Source organism: Narcine bancroftii, chromosome 10 (assembly GCF_036971445.1).
Source record: "Narcine bancroftii isolate sNarBan1 chromosome 10, sNarBan1.hap1, whole genome shotgun sequence".
NCBI classification, from domain to species: Eukaryota; Metazoa; Chordata; class Chondrichthyes; order Torpediniformes; family Narcinidae; genus Narcine; species Narcine bancroftii.
The window spans coordinates 82,395,638-82,411,252 of NC_091478.1; the positions used below are offsets into that span (position 1 = coordinate 82,395,638).

General features: G+C 38.3%; 1 protein-coding gene across 9 annotated transcripts in view; it reads right to left on the minus strand.

Moving 5' to 3' along the window:
• chd9 (chromodomain helicase DNA binding protein 9) overlaps nucleotides 1-15,615 on the minus strand; it is a 243,818-nt gene that overhangs the window by 4,138 nt on the left and 224,065 nt on the right. For 5 of the 9 annotated variants that reach the window (XM_069901584.1, XM_069901580.1, XM_069901581.1 and 2 more), the window contains exons 35-38: nucleotides 10,561-10,743; nucleotides 8,486-8,623; nucleotides 6,079-6,183; nucleotides 3,810-4,959 (exon numbers count right to left, since the gene is read on the minus strand). In XM_069901584.1, the coding sequence (XP_069757685.1) occupies nucleotides 4,108-4,959; nucleotides 6,079-6,183; nucleotides 8,486-8,623; nucleotides 10,561-10,743 (1,278 nt within the window). In that variant the 3' untranslated portion in view covers nucleotides 3,810-4,107. Of the gene's footprint in view, nucleotides 1-1,021; nucleotides 3,322-3,809; nucleotides 4,960-6,078; nucleotides 6,184-8,485; nucleotides 8,624-10,560; nucleotides 10,744-15,615 lie in introns of those variants that run through there. The other 4 variants (XM_069901579.1, XR_011345801.1, XM_069901582.1 and 1 more) reach the window with 4 other exon arrangements.

Below are 15,615 nucleotides of genomic sequence, written 5' to 3' on the forward strand. Positions count from 1 at the left end.
AGTTGAGAAAAGAGCTCTTGTTAGAAGCCACTTCTTTGCCTCATACAGCATTCTTGCTGCAATCTGCGGCAAAAATGCTGGGACAAGAGCAATGGGTATTTCCTATTAATGATAAAGATATTTCTTGCTTGAAGCAATATAGTTCCAGATTAAGATGACGCATTTATCTGGCCTTTAAAAATTAGATTACAGCATAAAGTTTCACATGAGGACTTGCTCTCATTATCTATCTTAATACTTCAGTGCTGAGGACTTAATTGTGTTAAATAGTTATCCAGTGGTCAGAAACAAAACTGGTAGGAAAGCCACTTGTGCTTAACTGACATGTGCGGTATTGACAGGTCATGGCCCATAAATAAAACTTAACTGATCTGAATCTGTCTCAACCCAGCTTTACCATCTTTCAGTGGATGCATCCATAAATCTCCACTAATTGGACTTTTTCTCACCTTGGGAACATAGAGTAACAGCTGGTATGGAAAAAAAACGTTTGTAAAATTGGGGTACTTTGAAGGATGGGGTTAAGAAATATGGTTGACAACATGCAGCAGAGTGTAGACCTGCATGTTAGCCTCTTCATTACCAGAAGCCCAAGAGAATACACCATAATGCAACATAATTACACACATCAAGAACAAGCAAAGACCATTTCAGAAATACTGGATTTGCAAAAGTACAAAAGAAGACACAGAGGTTTTGACAATATGTAAAGGCCCAGGGAAATAGAAAACACATCTTAAACAAATTAGGGTGCATACTCTAAAAGGCAAGTGGAAGTGGAAGGATGACATTCCTGATATAATTATCTGATTACCCATGTTATACAAGGAGTAAACAAAAGAATTTTAAGCATTTGTTCAATTGTACAAAATTCTCCTAAAATGCAAAATTGAAATGGCCCTTTTATCACTTTATCATACCCACAGCCTACCCTTGTCTTAAATTTCAATGACCAAACATGTACAATTTTTTCAATTAAAATTTTGTACGAAAGAATTTTAAATGAGTATACACAAACATACGGCATGGGTAGTCAAAGAATAGGTTTAATAAAAATAATTAAACTTCCATTTGCTCTATAGAACTTCATAGAAAGTAATTCAATAAATTACAAATGACTTAAGACTCATTGTACTACAGAAAGCGAATTCAGACTACACAGAATACAACCTGCAAGTACTGCAATTGTCCAAAATAAAAACAGACTTAATCATCAAGCCTCCAGCAATGTAATTAAATACATGGTCAAAGCAGCTACCAAAGTGTGACTTACATAACTACCAATACACATATTCAATTCACTAACTCATCACTGATCCTATTAATGGCAGCAAGTATTAGTGTAATCCTTTTGCAAGTTTGCTTATCGACTGACACTACAAAAGCAACGGATTTGCTGTCGATTCCAATTACCTTTGTGGATAATCTTTTAGATTAAAACAAAGGCCAATGTCATAGCATTGACACAATTATTGAGTCAGTTATTTAAAAAAAAAGAAATGGAAATTAAATCTAAACTGGAGGCCAAGGAGACAATGTGACATTTAACTTTTTTTTTAAAGCTGTGTCTATCAGATGACATCACTGTAAGAACAGAATGACAAAAAAATATTTTAGTTCCTGGACCTCAGGGAAATGTGCTTATATACAGTAATGCTACATTTCAAACAGAAGGAGCAATTCAGCATATAAAGAAACCAGCACATAACTTATTTTAATGCTGCCTGTGTTTTAGCATTACAAAATTACTGTAAAAAAAAACTTTTGAAGTATCCTTACTCAGTCTGTATATTTTTAAAGCTGTGGTATCCTTTTAGGTGGCATGTACAAAATGTGTGTGAAAAATCTAAACACCTTCTCACATATTCTAGTCTTCACATTATTGTTCATGACTAAATATTAAAATCAGTAATTATTATTTCAGACTTAAATAGCTTTCAAAATGGATTCTTGCAACAATCTGGGGAAAATATGCAATTCTCTCCTCCTGAGCATGTTTCTGTCAACATCTTATTTCTTATAAAAGAATATTATACAGTTCAGAGTGGTATTCTGCAGCAAGTATAATAACAATTTTCTCAAACATAACCCCTCCCTCCCTCCATTTCAATGAAATATAGATAACATATATTAAATACTGTACAAATCATACTATATGCTAATCCAGTAGACCTCAGAAGAGCAAGGTCCAAATTCATTCGTTCTGGTGCTGACCAAAATGTTCTTCTTGCACATGCACACATGTTAGTATGAACTATTAGAAACCTAATTTGAGTATACCAAACTGTAAAATTGTTGCTCTCTGTGTTTTTGATGGGTGTGAATGAGATTGGTCTCTGAAAGCTGATTAAAAAAAAGTGGGATATAACAGCTTTAAAAACAAAATGACTGCATATTAAACCACTCCTTTGTAAACTTGTCTCTAAATATATTTCTAACTGCAAAACCAATACAAATTTTCAATACTGCAAACAACATAATTGCATTTGCTTTGAACATGTGGATACTTGTGCATATAACACTGCTTAAAAAAAAATTGATACCACCTTGTGACGATGATTTTTCAGGTCACATTAATGACTTCAAAGAGGGAAACCTTGTGTTAAATTAACATGATGGTGCATTTATGTTAGTGTAATAAATTGAACTATACAGACAATTCACAAACAAAGAAATTCTGCAATGCACAGATAATGGAGCTCTAGTTTACTCATTCTATTGTCCAGGTGAGCTTATTACATCAGGAGACATTTATTTAATTCTCAAAAGCAGGACTGAATGCCTAATCTAAAGCAGCCTTTTCAGTATTAATTGATGTATGATGCTGGTACATTATAGTTGCTGGAGATCTCAATTTAATTAAACCGCGCACACATACCCCCTTCTAACAAAAGGTGGCATGGTTTACACGGAGAGATGACAATGTGTGCCAAACATGATTTCACTGCAGTGGAAACAGTTTCATATTGTTGATACAGTGAACGATAACACTGCTCTGCAGTGATAAACACTGATAACTGTAGAATAAAACTCATCACCTCCTTTTCTACTTGCATACTTTTATTTGAAGAACACAGGGCTTCCCATAGTGACTTTTGGCAGGAATGCACTGTGTTGGTTTACCGAACAGCTCCTCATTTGTTCACAAAGAAAAAGTGAGACATGATTGGGACCCAAGTATCCTTTTTGGACGATTCCCATTTCTGTTGTCTATACATTGAGACACCAACTAATCATTCCCCTGAAATGAATGACGAGGCAGAATATACTGCTGCAGATATCAGCTTGACTTCCCATGACACCTTGCCCCCTTATAATCATCTGCAGAGAAAGAACACATGCAAGGTGAAAGCACTCACTACAAACCAGCTACATAATGTAATAAATGCCACATTTTGCAATACTGCCAACAAAGCGAGTATTATAGAAATTACTTCTTTAAACCATCCAAACTAGCACAGCTGAGGTAATAAATAAATAGCCAGTTTTATGGCTGATTGGGAAAAAAAATCTTCCAAGTAACTCAGAAGTGTACCTGAATTTTAAAACTGACAGTGCATCACAACACTTTAGCAATAAAATGTGAACTTCCATTTGACTGTTGCCATGTTGCATTATCAAGGTGTATATTCTAGTTTTAATGACATTCATTAGCTGCCAGGGTTATTGCTGTGTCTCCTGCAGTTTGATCTGTGTACTGAAATGAGTGTCAAGGAATTTGTGGGATTATATACAGTAACTTAATACGATATGCATAAAGGTACTTTAATTTTCCCTAGTTCACACCAAATATATTAAATATACGGCTCTCCTGGTGCATATTTTTTTTATTAAAATTAATCCCCTAAAAAAATTAACAACTAGCCCGGTGATGCCTCAGTGTGTTACAACTGAGCGCACACTTGGGTTCGGTTAGCCTCCAAAAACAACTTTACATGCAAGGTACTTTTAAATAGTTGTACCTTTAAATAGATACTAAAACCCTTTCAGATAATTACAGGTGAGATTTTTTTTCTCAAGTCATCACTGGGTTATTTACAAATGAATCATTTTTATACTACCAGGATGAAGCTGTTCCAGTGTAAGTTTAAATATATAATTTCAAGTTCAGTCTTCTTCACTGGACCCTGAATCATCTGGTTGAGTTGTATTGTCACTGGTAGATGAAGACGCTGCTTTCTCAGACGCATCATCTCCACTATTTTCGTGTGAAGAATGATGTTCTGCTCTCCCTCGATGTTCTGCAGTTACCTCTGTAGATTTGGACAGGGCTACATCAATATTTGTATTAGTCTGCACACCAAACATATTGGTCTGAGGAAATCCTGGGATCGGTACGTTAAGGCCTGGAGAGAGTAGAATGCCGGGATAAAGCATGCTAGACAACAAGAGTGGATTAATAGCCAGAGGACTGCCGGCGGTTGCAGAGCCAGAAGCACTTGTGGTTGGTGTTAACTTCCTAGGAGAAGATGTAGTAGAACTTGACACAGAGATTTCATTACATCGATCAATATTTTGTTTGTCTGTCCTTTCATTTGTTGGTTTGAGGGAGTCTATGCTACCACTTCCTTTCTTATCCTCTGGTCCAGCTCCCGAGGGCTTGTTTAACAATCCTCCCATTCCAAACCCTGTCATGCCAGAAAGCATCATAGGAAACATTGAAGCTAGGGATTTAGTGTCTCCTCCTGCAGATGAAAGGCCTGTTGGGAATCCCATTAATCCTGCTGTCAGTTGGAAAGACTGTAAATTCTGGAGATTCTGCTGCAAACTCTGGAGGCTGTTTAAGTCCATTCCAGCAAGAAGCCCATTGGTAACTAATGGATTAACAGTCATTACATCAGGAGCTGTTGCTACAGCTTTGGTGAGCTCACTCTTTGGACGCCTGCCTCTTCGACTAACCTCCTCTCGAACGACAGGTCCAGTGAGGATGCGGTCAAACATATTTGCTGGTAAAAACCCCTTGGGGGAAAAAAAAAGGTCTCTGTTACTATCTCAGTGTAGATTGAATACATTACAGCCAAGGCACTGGGGTTAAATGTTATGATTCTCATTTAAAATGATCCTTTATAAATTGCTCTCAAAATCCAGTGCTCTGAACATTTAGTCAAAAACAAAATTTAATTCAGGGTAGAACCTGGGCACTTGCAAATAGGATAGAAAGAAATGCAAACAAAAGAGAAAATGCAATAATGCAATACTTCCATCTGGTAGTTAATCTATTTCCATGGCCTTTTGAAACTATTGCCATTGTGATTTCCTACCACTTGGTTCTAAAGGATGAATGAATGGTGTAAGACATTTCAGTTTCTTCACCATGGACTAAAATGTGGCCAAATACAATATTATTAACTAAACAAGCCATTTTCAACCTTTTCTTTGGCTATGGCCCCTTTCAGACACTGCTCAACATTTATGGGCCCCCTTCCCTGTGAAGCAGTCAAGTTCTATTGCTTTCTTCCGTACTTCTCTCCTTTTTTCTTTGGCTTGGCTTCGCGGACGAAGATTTATGGAGGGGGTAAAAGTCCACGTCAGCTGCAGGCTCGTTTGTGGCTTCTCTCCTACCAACTACATAAAAAATGTTTTTTGATTTCAGTCTTATATGTGCTGTGCCCCCTCCCCCATTGAGAATGGCTGAACTAAACTATACAATTTGAAGTTTTTAGAAGTGCAATTTTGAATCAGTGGTGTTCAAAGTCAACATCGTAAATATGCTTCAGTTTATTTATTAGATTACCAGATCATCTCTGCCAAATGATATTATCAATTAATATATTTTATCAATTTAATTCAAACAGTAGACATATAAGTGATCATTTAGTTTGCATATTTGCATTTAGTAGTAAAAGAATAATAATTCTGAGTTAAACTTTCTAACTATTTTGAGATCTTCATCTTGATGAATTTTCAATCTCCAACACTCAACTTACAAGTCACAACTTTGATCATCAGACCCAAACTCAGGTTGAGTTATCAAAATATAACAATAAACACTCAAAGGTACAGGGTGACACTTTGATGGAAACTTGTATTTATCACATTTAATAATTGAAACTTTCCACATTTTATAAAGTTACTTACTGACTGTTTTACCACATTTGACCATTCAGGGGCAATTCCAAAATCTGGATTTTCCTGCAACCACCTTGTCAGGTCTTTGATTGGAGGAGCCAGTGAACCACCCATCTAAATAGAATGAAAGGCTTGTAAATTAGTTAATCCACCAATTCTTTGCAGATCAGAAAAACGCTGTGCTGTAGTTTGCAGTTCTTCAATAATTGCTGGTATTTTAACAATGGAAAGTCCAGTGGCATGCCCATTGATTTTTGTGATTATGAAAACTTAGTTCTTAACAGTTGGTTACTGGCGACTTGCTCTGTCTTCCAATTAACAGTAAACGATAGCACTTGGTTTATTGACAAAGCGAAAAACAGAGTGGAGTCCAACAAATCATTCGTTGAAGCAACCTTGAATGTGTCAATAGGGGCTGAACTTGCATTTCCCAGTTCACTCATATCTACATCTTATTATTGTGTTTAATGTTTATAAGAAAATAACAGGCCATTTGAACTGTACATTAACTCCATGTCTTTTCAATGCCCATAAATAGCAAAAATCCATCAATGAAACAAATTATTAATTGGCTAGAGTCTTGCTATTATAGGAATTCCACATTTCCATACCCATCCTTAGATGCGTGAAGAGATGTTCCTAACATCCATCAAGAATGATCTGACTCCAATATGTAACCTAGCAGCAGGCAAGAATGGTTTAATCCATTCCTGTGGCTTTACATTCCCCCCCCCCCACTTTTCTAGCCTCCTTCAGTCTCCTGAAGTATTTACCTCATCCTTCACCACCCTCTCCATCTGCACCTTTGTCTGCTTCCCCCTTGCACTCTTGCCTGACTCCCAACTCCCACCTCTTCTGCTCTCCTCCCAGCTCCATATGTCCATCATCTTCAGCCCCATTTTTGGTCCACCTTTCACTTACATCCCTCTGCCATAATGCATGTGGCTTTACATTCCCCCCCCCCCCATCTTTCCAAATCTCTTACTCCCTCCTGCCCCCTTTAGTACCTGTTTTCACCTCCAGAACCCTGTCTCCACCTTTACCCTTCACCTACCTCCCCAGCTGCCCATCTTCTCCCTCCTTGAGTCTTGAAGAAGGGTTTGAACCAAAACAATGTTGATCCATGCCTTTTTTCCTAAACCGCTGTAATCCTCCAGCAGTTTTTTTTTGCTGTAGATTTTAGGTTGCAAACACTTGTATCTCTAATGTTTAAGGACACTGAGCCTTCACTGTAACTATGAAATTGAAAATTAAATATTTTAACTTGCAGAGAACAACAGAATATCTAAGGTAGGGAGGACACCAAGAGAAAGTAAATGACTCAAGTGATGGTAGTACTGATTGAGAGAAGGCAATGAATCCTTGCTAACCACAGCTGATTTTCAAAGGGGTGTAAAACAGAAGATGCTGGGAACTGTAAGACACAAAACATTGTAGTTGCTGGAAATCTGAAACAAAAGAGAATGCCAGACACACTCATCAATTAGGCAGTATCTATGAAGAGAAAAAAAAACAGTTAATGTTACAGGTGAATACACAAATGAACTGGGTGCTATTGGTCTTTTCCTCTCCTCATTTTTTCATTCACCTGTCAATTTGCATCTCCTTCAAGCAAACTAGTCATAATTGATAAGCCTCAAGCACCATCACTCAACAATCACAACCCACTATTATATGTCAAACAAGAACATTTGCAGATGCTTGGGGGTTGAGTGCAGTACACAAGTGTGCTGAAGAAACTCAGTGGGTCACGCAGCATCTGTAGGATGTAAAGGGTAACCAACGTTTCAGGCCTGTGCCCTTCATCAAGGTACAAGCCAAGAAGAAGTAGGTACTAGAATAAAAAGGTGAGTGTAAAGTGGGGGGGGGGGGAGGGGGAGGAGAGGAGGGAGGAAGTGGGGGGGAGGGAGGAAGGGGCAGCACAACCTAACAGCTACGAGGTTATAGGTTGAGAGACAGAAAATGAAAAGAGGATATCTCTCTGACATCTGAGAGACCCGGGGGGGGGGGGGGGGGGGGGAGGTGGGGGGGAAATAGTGGGAGAGCTAGAGGAAAGGAAACAGAGAAATAGGGAAAGGGTAATGCATTATTTGTGTCAGTTCCTGTGTCTCCACCTCTTCATAGACAATCCTTTCAAACTCTACCACCTCTGCAACTTAAAATGTGGCTAATATCTAATTTTGTTTCCCCCTCCACAAATTCTATCTAACCTGTTGAGCATTTTCAACATCTTTCTTCACTTGCCAATAAGTGGGACCCTTACATTAAAACTCATGTGGTTTAATACGGACAGACCTTCAGGAAACCTGTGCTACGAGCCTCGCTACATCAGCAACCTATTTAGACCTGCTGATGACGATTCAACTTCCTTCAGAGGAAAACACCCAATTGTTTAATAGTGTGAAGCAAATATTACCTTCTTTGCATTTCTTCTATTTATAACGGGTACACGTTCTTCTCCAGTTAGACTTTTGACATCTATTTTGTTAGGGTTTCTGCACCGATGTCTTTTTTGCTTTGGCCGCTCACCTACCATCTCGGATTTATCGATTTTCTAAAATAAACGCCAAAGGATTTAGAACCAAGAACGCACACTTTTATTTAAAACTTTTAATTTTAATTTCGAGATAAAGTACGCTAACAGGCCCTGACAGCCCATAAGCTTGTATTGCCCAATTCTACCTATGTGACCAATTAACTAGCTAACCCTGAACATCCTTAAATGTGGAAGAAAGCCAGAGTACCCAGAGGAAACTCGAGGGTAAAACATATAAACTCTTTACAGACGGCAGTCGATTTGAACCTGGGTCACTGGATCTGAAATAATGTTGTTAATCACTACAATAATTGTACTGCCCCAAACTGATGGTAAAATATATGTTTCACCATCAAAAATATGAAATAATCACTGTATACATGTTAAGTAATACACATTGTTCTAAAATAATCTCATCAATTTATGATCATTCCAGTCATATACCTCCATTTGTTTATATGTGTACACTGTGTAGTTTTTTTTGCACCACCAATAAGTGGAAATTCTCCCTCACCCACAGGAAAAGGAATCTCAGGGTTGTATGTGATGTCATGTATGTACTCTGACAGCAAATCTGAAATGATCACATACTCCTACATCTCTAATCGTCATTTTATACAATGTAATCAATTTAACCACTAGCTCCACAAACATATTAGGAAACAGAATAGGAATGCAGGAATACTTGCAGTTACATTAAATAACTGTTCAAAGGATTCGGTAATAATTTCAACATCAAGGTGGACTATACCTGCAATATTCTTAGGATGCACCACTGTCCTCACTGTCCATTACTAGACATAAGGCAGTACTCTCATTAACTATTTTTTGCTTTTTGTTAGGGGTAAACTGGGCATTATTATTTGCATGCAAAATAAATTATAATTTGCAGGTGAAGAATGGAGTTCAATGAAGACCTGCTTTTGGGGGACCAAAACGAGGAGAAACATCAGTTAAAGGATAAGATTCTAAAGAGGTGAGAAACAGAATATCTATATATGCAAATTTTTTTAAGGTGATAGTTGATATAGCTATATTGATCAAGAAATCTCCATCAAAGATTAGTTCACCAATAATGTCTAATTACAGTCTCACAGTTCAAGAAATCTTTAGACAGAGCTTGCTGAGAAATTTAATGTAATGTCCCAATGATTTGAAAATTCACCTATTAAATACCATTGTTAGTCTTTTGAATAGACTTAAACTAATTTTTGGAGTCTGCACTCAAGTAGGGTCAGAGTGAAGAATTGGAGCATGCCAAGGGTGATAGTGAGATGTGAAGTAGGGGCACCTTGATATGGATTTACGAGGGAATGTGCACATAGTATAAACAATCTTCTCAAAGTCAATCAAATGCTCTTGTCCTTTTTAAAAGAGATATTTTGTTCCCCAAATAGTTTAGGTCTGATTTCTGCAGAGGTTAGAAGAATGAGGGGTGACCTTACTAAAACATTCAAGAGTCCAAAAGGGCTTAATATAGTAAATGCCGATGGTAGATGCTGAGATGTTTTCACATGGCCAAAGGGACAGTTAAGGTTGGCCACTTAAAAATGAGTTGCAGAGAAATTTCTTCTCTCAGAAGGTATTGAATTCCTGGAATTCTCTGCCCCAGAGAGTGTGGATGCCACATTATTCGATCTATTAAAGGTACATGATTATTAGAAAGATCAAGGAATTGAGGGTTATGGTGAACTAGCACATGAGCTCAGATCAGTAGTGTTCACTCTAAGCTGTGCGTGTGCATACACGCACAAATTTGAGTTCCTTTGTGCACACGTACACAGCTGAGAGGGAAAATATAAGCATATTAAAATGCGAGGTAGGCTTGAAAAGTCCGGTGGCCCATTGTTGCACCTGTTTTCTTGATTATCTTGATTTGACTATTAAATATAGATAACAACTGTACTGAATGCAGTAAGATCAGTTCACATATTGACAAGTACACAAACACTCACTGGAACGTGGGCTGACACATCTGCCACATAGTCTGGGTGGTCCTTGAGCCACTCTTCCAGATTCTTTCTTTTTGGAGCATCTTCCCCTGTTAGTCTTGTGCCATCTTTTACATTAATAACTGAGACATGGCTTTCAGCATCAAGTTGTCCTTGAGTGTCCTTGGTGGTTAACTCAACATTACCCTGCAGATATAAATAAGTCTCTAGAGATTTCCAGTAGTTTCCACAACACTTTTGCAACGTATCGATGAACAAAGTGTCTGCAAATGTGGGTGAACAAAAAAAATGCTAGAGGAACTCACCCATGGAAATCAATGGTGCTAAAAGAGGGCCTATTGCTTTCCATGGTTACCGAGTTCCTTTAGCAATTTTGTGCATTGCTCACTTTAATATATAAATAATCAGCATTCTTTATAGATTCCACCTGAGAGCTTCATGGTAAACTGAATATTATTAATGTACAATTTCATCATTAACAGCACCAAATTATTCTGCAAATAATGAATACAGAGTGAATGCTGAAAAATAGTTTAGACACACATCCGTCAACTTCAACATGGACGATTCAGGTGGTATATTTTGACAGAATAAGAATTCCACACGTGCTTCAAAGGTTTCAAAATGTGATAAAGTATATTGACCGTTCTACCATTTCAAACCCAGAGTTCGCAAATTACTCCACATTTTCCACCATCTACCTCTCTCTTTGTCAGAAGTTTGTGATCTCCCTGTAGGTTTCCTCCAGGTACTCCTATTTCCTCCTGCATTCCAAAGATATATGGATTAGGGGCTCATTTGATCACCTGGGTGTAAGTGGGCAGCACGGATTCCTTTTTAACTTGTATTGATCTTGAGATACCATTTATTTTGCCACTACTGCACACCATTTACCTTTCTTTATTGGTCATCATGTCAAAGAACATCATTCATGTTCTTTTGGGAACCATTACTGACTCCTTTTGAAGTTCCCTTCAAAAAAAAAACATACTTGAACCCTCCATCCTGGTAAATTTCAGTCTGTCTTTGACCTCCCTTTCCAAAGCTCTTGAACTTGTTGGAGCCTCTCAAACTTGTGAACATCTTTCCCTGAATTCCTTCTTTACATCCTTCCAATCTTGTTCCCATCCCTATTACATGAGCAAAATAGACTTTTCTCTTCAAACTCCATAATAACATCCAATGTATGGCATGGACTCCATCTTCCCTTGACCTGACTGCTGCCATTAACATAAATGACTGCACCATCCTCCTCCAACATTTCCCCACTATTAAATGGATGGAGCTACATCCCCCGACCCCAAAGACCCAACTGCAGGCCTTCACTCCCATTCCTTCAGCTCTTCTGCTATCTGCAGTTCCTCCAAAGGAGGAATGTCAGCCTTCTTTTTCTTATGTACATGCTGCCTCTAAGTAACTTATCGTAAAGAGACAAGGTCAAGGACATTGACTGCACTCAGCTTGCACTCAACACCATCACTCTTGAATCTCTACACATTTTCAGAATTGTCAGTCTGCTTGTCTGATTTTTTTTTTTCTCCAGCAAAGTATGGAACACTCCAATTTTGATGACATGTGGCTCCCAAAGAACTACTTAGAGATGCCTTGGACTCAAGGTCTAGCATTCTTTTCATAAAACTCTCAATGTACCTTTTGATTTCCTGTTCCAGCTTTATAATGCTACTTAAAAGGGTTTGGTAATTCAGCCCAGTAGCTCCTTCTGGTGCTAAATTTTGTTTGCTAAACTCCATGCTACATGCCTTTTCACATGAAATCTGCTACTTGAATAAATGATGTTATAGAACTGAAGTATATTATGACATGAAAGCACATCAAGACGGTGAAGTAATTTTCGTCGTTGGTATCTTCCTTTCTGATAACACTCAGCATCTTGATAATAACGCAGATTTCGATCCAGTGAAGTTAAATAACCAGCAATCTTTGACTTTGAGTCAAAGCAGAATATTGGTTTTGTTTTCTTAATTAATTTCTCTTAAGAAATTGTAAACTCTAATAAAACAATGAACCAGGTTTGTTTGCTTTCTTTTGCCTTGTTCTTTGTTTATTCCAGCAATATTTTAGATTAAAATATTGAACAAGAATGGTAAATGGCTACATTTTTATTTGATGTTGTTTTAACTTTAAAATTGACAGGAAACATGGACAAACTAACTTCTATTGCCAGCTGAGTAAACACTTAAAAGCTGCAAACCACATTGAATTTGTTGCCCAGAATTTGTGGCAGGAAGCCACCTGCACAAGCAGCCTTCACTTGCCACAGACCTATTAAAAATGCTTCCTCTTGCCTTGCACGGTTCCCTGGAAGGAAGTGACAGAAAGAAGCTGGCCCGAGACTCAGCAGCAAAGCCAGCTTCTTCCAAGCAACTAGAGAACCCACGGAGTGTGGGGTGGGGTCTGGATAAGTCCTGCCTACAAAATTGCTGGGGGAAATCTGGCCTCACACTCCTTACTGTCAAAAATATGTCAGTATTCCCACATTTTCGCACACAAATTCCTGGCTCTTGGCATGAAACTGCCAACATTTCTGTGCAAAATTACCAGAATTTCCCATAAAACACAAGCAAAAAAAAACCAACTTCCAGACAACAGGTGCTAGATAAACAAAAATCAGCTTAATATTATTAGCCTTAGAAACTGTAGAAACATTGAGGTTGAAAACACTAGTGTAACGTACCATTGATCAAAGTTCAAGAAAGGTTTTAGAGTTTATTTCTTTCAATGCAAATGCTTGACTGACACATTAAATGTGATGTCTTGTCAAATTGTTCAAATGGCACACAAAAAATACATCAACAAGGCCAACATAACACACCAGTGCATCAAAGGGAATAAAACAGAATAGATGTTGTGGGCAGGGGGAAGGGAGGGAGATAGCTCAAATAGGGAAGAAAAACCAGGATATCCAGTGTGTTGAGCAGAGGAGTCTTACTAATATTGCAAATGAAATTAGAGCATTGATTAATACAATAGAATTTGATATTGCTGGTATCATGGGAACATGGACCATAGTTAAAAGAAAGATTGGACTGATAATGCAACATTGCAGGGAATATGATATCCTAGAGTGTGGTGGAAGAAGAGCTGAAAAAGAGGAGGTGGCATTGCAATGTCGGTTAAAAAGACTGGTTCTGCACCAATGAGGGAGGATAATGAGAAGGTTCTTCAAATAAAAGCATATGGGTAAAACATAAAAACAAAAAGAAGAGGTTTTCCAGCAAGTGGAATGCATTCAAAGGCGAGATTTTGAGGGTGCAGAATTTGCATGTTCCTACTAGGATTAAAGGCAAAATTAACAGCAATAGGGAACCTGGGTTTTTAAGGGATATTGGTGATATGATTAAGAATGTGTATAACCAGTAGAGGCAACAAGGAGCAAATGAGGTACTTGCAGAGTATAGAAAATGTAAGAGAATAATAAGGAAATCAGGAAGGCAAAAAGAAGGCATGAGGGTGCTTTGGCAGATAATGTGAAGGTCAATCTGAAGGGTTTTTACAAATATATTAAGAGGATAACAAGGAACAAAATTAGTCCCCTAGAGGATCAGAGTGGTCAACTGTGTGTGGAGCCTCACAAAATGGGGGAGATCTTAAACAGTTTTTTTGCATCAGTATTTACTCAGGAAACTGGCATATTGCATAAGGATGGAAGGGAAACCATTAGAAGTGTCACAAAGCATATGGAGATTAAGGAGGAGGAGGTGATTGCTGCCTTACAGTGAATAAAGGTTGACAAATCCCCTGGAACGGATATGATATTCCCTAGGACATTGAGGGAGACAAGTGTTGAAATTGCAGGGGCCCTGACAGATATATTCAAAATGTCCTTAGTTACGGGAGAGGTGGAGGAGGATTGGAGAGTGACTCCTGTTGTCCCGCTGTTTAAGAAAGGCATCAAAAATACACCAGTTAACTATAGCCCAGTGAGTTTGACGTCAGTAGTAGGTAAATTACTGGAAGGATTTCTGAGAGATAGAAGATATAGGTATATGGACAGCCATGGGCTGATTAAGGAGTCAGAACATGGTTTTGTGCATGTTTAACAAATCCTGTAGAATTTTTCGAGGAAGTTACCAAGAAGGTAGATGAAGGAAAGGCTGTGGATATTGTCTACATAGACTTTAGTGAGGACTTCGACAAGGTCCCACATGAGAGGTTAGTTCAGAAGATTAAGACACTAGGTATACATAGTGAGGTTGTAAACTGGATTCAAAATTGTCTGTGTGGGAGAAAACAGAGAGTGGTAGTGGAAGGTTGCTTCTCAGACTGGAGGCCTGTGATGAGTGGTGTACCTCAGGGATCTGTGGTGGGACCATTGTGGTTTGTTGTCTACAATCAATGATCTGGATGATAACGTGGTAAATTGGATCAGCAAGTTGCTGATGGCACAAAGATAGGAGGCATTGTGGACAGAGAGGAAGGCTTTTGGGCCAGAAAATGGCAGATGGAATTTAATGCAGAAAAGTGTGAGGGGTTGCATTTTGGAAGGACAAACCAAGAAAGGACATACATGGTGAATGGAGTGCTGAGGAACAAAGGGATCTGGAAATACAGATACATAATTCCTTGGAAGTGGTGTCACAGATAGACAGGGTAGTAAAGAAAGCTTTTGGCATCTTGATCTTTTTAAATCAAAGTATTGAGTATAGGAGTTGGGATGTTATGTTGAAGTTATACAAGACATTGGTGAGGCCAAATTTGGAATATTGTATGCAGTTCTGGTCATCTAGCTACAGGAAGGATATCAATAAAATTGAAAGAGTGCAGAGAAGATTTACTAGGATGTTGCTGGGTCTTCAGGAGTTGAATTACAGGTTAGGACTTTATTCTAGAAAAATAAGGGGAAATTTGATAGAGGTTTATAAAATAATGAGGGGTATAGAAGAGTAAATGCGAGTAGGCTCTTCCCACTGAGATTAGGAGAGATAAATAAGAGAGGACATAGGGTGAAAGGCGAAAGGTTTAGGAGGAATATTAAGGTTAAACTTCACTCAGAGAGGGGTGGGAGTGTATAGTGAGCTGCCATCTGATGAGATGGGT